Below are 6,940 nucleotides of genomic sequence, written 5' to 3' on the forward strand. Positions count from 1 at the left end.
AAGTTTAGAGGGGCAATGTTACAATTGTATGCAGTGCAAAATAAACTACACAGGAATGGACTTTATTATCTGGGAAGTTAGGAATATAACTATGGAAGAAAATTCTTATCAAGCAGCAGGATTGGTGATATATAGGTTGCAGGTTATCCTAATTCAGCAACAAAGTCACTTGGTGAGACTTTTCACTGCTAATTAAAACTTGTGCAGTCATAGCGGGGTGTTGTGAGTGTTTGTGACAGTAGGAAAGTGCTGTAGGATGCTGGGCATTGCCGTCTAATAGCTGACATTTTTTAACTGCCTTAAGGAAACTTTATAGAATTGTCACTGCATAAACCTATTCTTGTATAGCTCATATAATTCATATATAAATATTCACAAATAGAATAAACATGCTGTCTATAAAGGTAGCTTGTTAGAGAAAGGAGCAAAAGGGATATTAACCTTACAGTAGATAAGCAGTGAGAACACGTAACAGCCAAACAATTGACTAAAAAGCAGACAATAAAGCCACAGTCCATGCAGATAATGCCCAGTTTGAAACTGAATTCAGTGCCTCATGGCTGCAATTCTAACCACTGAGTGACATTTTTTACTGCATGGAAAGTTATTGGAATGTTTGAAAAACATATATAAAGTACAGATACAGTACAAAGACCAGATTGATGTTTTAGTTCATCTAACTCTGGATGTACCACATTAGCAACAATAATTTTAAATCTTATTTGCACTTGACAGGCATTCTTCGTTCCTTCTCATAAAGCAGTACTTCATGATGATTATTCCCTCTTACACTCTTTTCACATAACTCACCTTTTCAAAGCTTAGACAAGTTGGGATATTGTTTATGACAATATAAGAAATCTCCAGCCAGCTGAATTATAACTTAGATTTTCAAAAGCAGTTATTTATGGTTAAGTGAGTCCTATTCACTTATTGTGATAATTCAACCTATTTTCTTTCTGAACCTACTGCAAATTATGTGACATACAATATTAGCTCGTTTGCAATAGGTCATGGTTATAATACATATAACTTTACATCATGCTGCATGAATTTACTAATTGGCAGTCATTTGCAAATGTGGGACGAAGTACAATTTGGCCTTTCTAGTTCATCTTTTTTTCAAAAAGTTCATATTTATTTCTCATTACTTAACCAAATTCTCTGTTTTTATTGCTACACATACAATATATATATATATATATATATATGTATGTATATATATATATATATATATATATTTAAAATTAATATTATTGGCAAGGGAGTTTTTGATTCAACTAATTGCTTGCATTGGCTGCCATATTTAAATATAAGTATTTGTAAAATATATGTAGAATAATATGTAGCCATATTAAACATCAATACTTAAACAATAATTGGAAGCGCTAATTCTAGTGCATGGCCAATGTATATTCAGTTGAAGGATTACTGTTGATTGCCTTATAATCATGGATTCTGATTGCTACATAATGATCAAGAATAGTTATTAACGTATGGGTTGATTAGCCTTGGATTGATTTGATTTTGTTGAACTTCAACTTATTTTCTTGGAATGTCTGGATAAAATAACTGAGATCAAAATCATCATTAGGCCAATACTGATCAAATCCTCTGTAAAAAAAAATAAAATGTAATATGAGTTCAATGGATAGGGCTTGTGCTGAACATACTTTATGCCTATTCCTTTAGTCTTAAACAAATCTTTGTTTTTTATTTCTTCAGCTAAACAGGGAAACTGAAGCTACTACATGTTTGGCCTTGTGATTATAATTACAACATAGGCAAAAACTATATGTTCAGTATAAACCCTTTTTATTTAATTCATGCTGAAAATGAGGTGTATTGCCCCTTTAATAACTAGCAGCCCTACTGGGGTCTGAGGTTTTGGATCTCAACAAGGTGCATACAAGTGTAAAATGCAACGGCACATTTACATTTTTATTATTCTATGCTGAAATCAAATTGTATTAGAACTATATATTTACAGCAATGCACATGTCATTGTAATGTAACAAGATAGGTACTTATTATGGAGATCACAGACTATGGTGTTATATAAGCTTTTTTTGGCACCATACTTTAGGTATAGAAAGGTTTTTGGCCATACTTTATACATTTGGGCTTTAATGAATTACAAATTGCTTTACCTAGACAGTAATGGCGCTTAATGAAAGCACAGTGTGTGATGTCTGCAATTCAATGAGAAAAGAGAGGAACAGAAACATTGTCAAACTGACAAAGATCAGAAATGTAATGTGCATCTGCTCTTTATTGTAGGCTGCAACTACGATTAAAAGGATAAAAAAAAAAGAGTGCCTTCAAAAAGAATGCTGTGTCATTGTATTACAGGCATCATTTACAGTGTGGCTAATTGAAGACATCATCATTGCTTACAGACTCTATTTTATTTTTAGAACGTTAACATATGAAAGCTGAATCTTACAAAATTAAGAGCAGTTAATTGCAGCAGGGTGCAAAACAGAACACCAGTGTAAGCTATTCGTAAATGCTTCTATTTTTAAAATCTGATTTGATTCTAAGGAGTCATTTGATGTGTAAAATGTTGCTTTTTTAGTAAGCAGCATTGGGTTCTCAAAATGTACAACTCAGTTAATTAGTTTTGCTGTATCCTTTTCTGTCGACTGAATTTAGAAGTTAACGGAACAAAACATAAGACCCAGTTCAGTAATTCACAGCAACCAATGAGATGTTTGCTTTCATTTTTAGAATTATAAATGAGGCATTTTGAACCTGACTGCTGATCTGTTGCTCATTACCTTCATAAAGCTTTAAACATAATTAAAGAATAACAGAGGTATTGTCGGGACACCTAGGGGCCGATTCATCAAGAGTCGAATATCGAGGGTTAATTAACCCTCGATATTCGACTAGGAACTAAAATCGTTCGACTTCGAATATCGAAGTAGAACGATTTAGCGCAAATCCTACGATCGAACGATCGAAGGATTATTCGTTCGATCGAACGATTAAATCCTTCGATTCGGAGGATTTTAATCCAACCATCGAAGGAATATCCTTCGATCAAAAAAACTCAGGCAAGCCTATGGGGACCTCCCCATAGGCTAACATTGAGTTCGGTAGCTTTTAGCTGCCGAACTAGGGGGTCGAAGTTTTTCTTAAAGAGACAGTACTTCGACTATCGAATGGTCGAATAGTCGAACGATTTTTAGTTCGAATCGTTCGATTCGTAGTCGAAGTCGTAGTCGAAGGTCGAAGTAGCCCATTCGATGGTCGAAGTAGCCCAAAAAACACTTCGAAATTCGAAGTTTTTTTAATTCGAATCCTTCACTCGAGCTTTGTAAATGTGCCCCCTAGTTAAAATTAGCTCTACAGTGATGGGGTTAGTTTAAACATGTCAGGAGGCATATTTATCAAGGGTCGAATTTCGAATTCATGTACGTTTTTTTTTTTAAACTCCCTTAAATTTCAATTGAAATTCGACTTAGGGAAATTTATTAATAAAATCTAATTGTAAACTTGGACGAATTTAAGCGACCCGAAAACTAAAATCGAATTTGATGCATATTCAATAAAACTCGATACAAGTTTTTTTCTCAGAAAAAAACTTGAATGTCAGGAAGGATGCAAACATCTCTCTGGATCTCTCACATTGGCTTATACAGCAATTAGGCAGGTTTTAGGTGGCGAATAGTCAAATTTGAATTCTTAAAGGGCCAGAGTATGATAAATCTCTAAAATCAAATTAGAATTTTTAATATTTTAACTAAAAGCAAGTTTGGATAATTCCTTAGTCGGATTTGACAATTTGAAGATTCTAAAGCATTATTTTCTTCCATCCTTCATAGGCTTGTAATGCATTCACAGTTATACCTTTTGAATGGATATGCACAAAAATATAGAATTCTGCTACTGTATCTCTAAATAACTCACATAACTTCTGGAGTAGGCCCTCTGTGAATTATTACTTGATAGGATTTACTACATGCAAAGTAAAACCGCAAGCAAATTGCTATTTTTTTTTAACTATAATGTATTTTCACCCTGTGCATCATAGAGGTTGTCTGCTAGGTATTTTGTGCCACAGCTTACATACAGTTTACCTGTGTGGATCCAGGCTTCAGAATAATATGCAAATTGTGTTTATGTTGTTGGCTTCAATAGGAGTTCATATTGGGTCATCTACCTTTGTGATTTGCAGGTGAAAAAAGGTAGACCAGCACCCAACCCGAACCTGACCAGCACTTCTATTTATAGACCTTTGCCGACCCACACATCTCTCTGACATCATGAAAGAGGGCAAGGGGGAGGGGGAGTGTGCCTATAAATAGTGGCTGCCAGAGGTAGAGTAAGGTCACAGCTCAACCTGCAATTGCCCACCACCTGCAAACAGTGTGTGGAGGTTGTCCCGAACCCACCCGATCTACAGATCATGCAAGTTTTGAACCATCCCGCACATTGCTAGTCCTTAGTCTCCTTCATAACAGTAGAAATGTGAAGTAGCCTAACGCTGCCTTGTGATAAAAAGTCGGACTACTTTACATGACTTATGCCTTCCAACAAGCAATTTACATAACTGCAGGTTGGAAGGAAACTAGTGATGGCTTGTCAATCTCGGTAGTACAGATTCATAGCAAAACAGCCTGTGTGCCTTGGCCCTTAGGAACAGATTTATCAAAGTGTCTGTTAATTCTATGGGAGTTTTAGAAGCATATTTATCAAATGTAGAACTCCTTTTACCCATTGATAAATATGCCTCTAAAAATCCTATATAAAGTAATCGAGCGCAATGAAATTTTACTGTGGTTTCACACTTTGATAAATCTGTTCCTATATGTGTGCAATTGTGTTTACAATTTGGTGTTTTGCCTTGCTCTTGCATTTGTATGTATGGTTTCAAAGTGAATTTCTGAATTTCACGGCCGGCAAAAAGTTTCTTGGAACGGATCCAAAAATTTGGCACAAGGTCAGTTGCACATGCAAATGCAACGCGGTAGACAAAAAAGTCGGCCATAAACTCTAATATATTTTGCTACAAAAAGTTACAGCAACTAAAATTTCACCCATAAACTTCATAGTGTTTCACAAATTTTTGATGTTTCGCAAAGTTTATTGTAGTTTTTCTAGTAGATTCGCTCATCAATATAAATAAACACTGACAACCAACATTATTATGCAAACAACTATATTGTATACTACATAACTTCCTTTCCCGTTCTTTTGTGAGCTGTCAAGTTATTGCAAAAACAAGAAATATACACAGTGGTGCATGTATATATCCTGTCTTATGTAAGAATTCATAATTTAAAGGCTAGTTAAAGACTTTACAAATAGCACCAAAAGTTTACACTTGCAGTTACCTCTCCTCCTATCTCAGAAATTTAGAGATATTGATTTTCTTTTCTTTTCTTTTCAGCACCAAGTACAGCCCAGTATGGAATCACCGGAAGAGCTGAAATTCTATTCTCCTGCTGGTACCTTGTGTTGACACTGTCCTCTTTCACCAGCATAAACTACCTGAAGAACGCCATAATACAATAAACATACAGAAACATAAAAAAGGCTTTAAAAATTTCTTTGAAAGTGCTGATGACAGGATGCAATCTGGTAGAGTTTTTTGAAGCAGTATGGGATATAATCAGCAGCGCTTACATGGGGATGATCGGCTTCTGTAGAATTGCTTATTATGTAAATACCTTAATTCTCCTCCTTTTTTGATTAGCTGCATTACGTTGTGAAGCAGTACACGTTGTCCTTTTTTAAAAAATGTGAAAGCTCTGAAATTACTTTTAGAGGATATTAGTTGTGATTTCATGTTTGTAATCGACAACTTTCCAAAAATGTTCATTAATGGGTCTGAGACTCTGGGTGTAGGCTGCTGTTTACAAAATACAAATATTGCAGAGGGAAAAATTAAGAATACGCTTTAAAGCTCCAGGGCACGTGTTCTGTTGCCTCTCAAAATAAGATTTTGAACTCATGTGTATCAGACATTTTTCCATTTTTATTACAAAATTATTGCCTTCAAAAGATTATTCCAGTTACATTTAGCTAGATCTACTGCAAGCTTAATTTTTGGGTATCAAGAAACAGTATTATAAAATAAACTGCATGACGCAGTTTGGATTTATACTTGTATGTTTCGCATGGGTGTGCCTTCATAAAGTTTTATTATTTTTTTTATTCAGAAGGGTTTTCCTAGCTTAAGGGGTAAGTCTATTACAAAAAAGTTCCAAATGTACAGAACATATTTTTAGGAGATCATATCATGTAACCATCTAAGTATGAAAGACTTCTCTGTGTGCTAATCAGAACCTCCATACCTTAAACCAAGTGTTCTTTAACCCCCTGCAGATTCTCTAATGTAACATTCTTTTGTTGGCAGTTCATGTAGTCCAATAGAAGACGCAGTTGTGTCTATGGCTGAACTTTTTGGCAAATTGCACCTATTCCGTATATTTTTGCAGATCCCTAATTATAGCACAATTCTCACATGTGTTTTGTGATTTCAGAGCTATTTCTCTTCAAAAGTATTATTCAAAAATTCTTTAAAATGTTGTGCAAATGAGAATGTGACAATCCATTTTATCATCTGATCTTCATGGAATCTGTATTGTTTTGCACTTGATTTTGTACTGAATTTGTGAAACTAGCTAAAATAGTCAAGAAAAAGTGGATATATTTGGAAATGGGTCTACTCAGCGGAAAATAAAACTCTGGTAAAATCCACCATTGTGTCAATTGTCTAGATATGATTCCATACAGAACATACATTACTGCTTAAAAATACAAAAAAAAGGGTAAGCTTCTCAAAGCAAGTGTTATCATCTCAATGCTTATAGAATGTGTAGTTGGATGAGTATGTGTATAACTTTAAAAGTGTTATTCAGTTTTCATTTCAAAAGGGATTTATAACCACTTGTCCAACATGAGTGCAATGAATAAGGCTTGCGTTCAA

The 6,940-nt window shown here is 34.6% G+C and overlaps 1 protein-coding gene across 3 annotated transcripts in view; it reads left to right on the forward strand.

The window, feature by feature from the left end:
- The window catches only part of LOC108715513 (neuronal growth regulator 1), a 314,986-nt gene extending 308,275 nt beyond the window's left edge, over positions 1-6,711 (forward strand). For all 3 annotated transcript variants that reach the window (XM_041561332.1, XM_018260737.2, XM_041561333.1), the window contains one exon: positions 5,399-6,711. In XM_041561332.1, the coding sequence (XP_041417266.1) occupies positions 5,399-5,523 (125 nt within the window). In that variant the 3' untranslated portion in view covers positions 5,524-6,711. The remainder of the gene's footprint in view (positions 1-5,398) is intronic.
- Positions 6,712-6,940: the final 229 nt, after the last annotated feature.

The sequence above is a fragment of the Xenopus laevis genome, chromosome 4S (assembly GCF_017654675.1).
Source record: "Xenopus laevis strain J_2021 chromosome 4S, Xenopus_laevis_v10.1, whole genome shotgun sequence".
NCBI lineage: Eukaryota > Metazoa > Chordata > Amphibia > Anura > Pipidae > Xenopus > Xenopus laevis.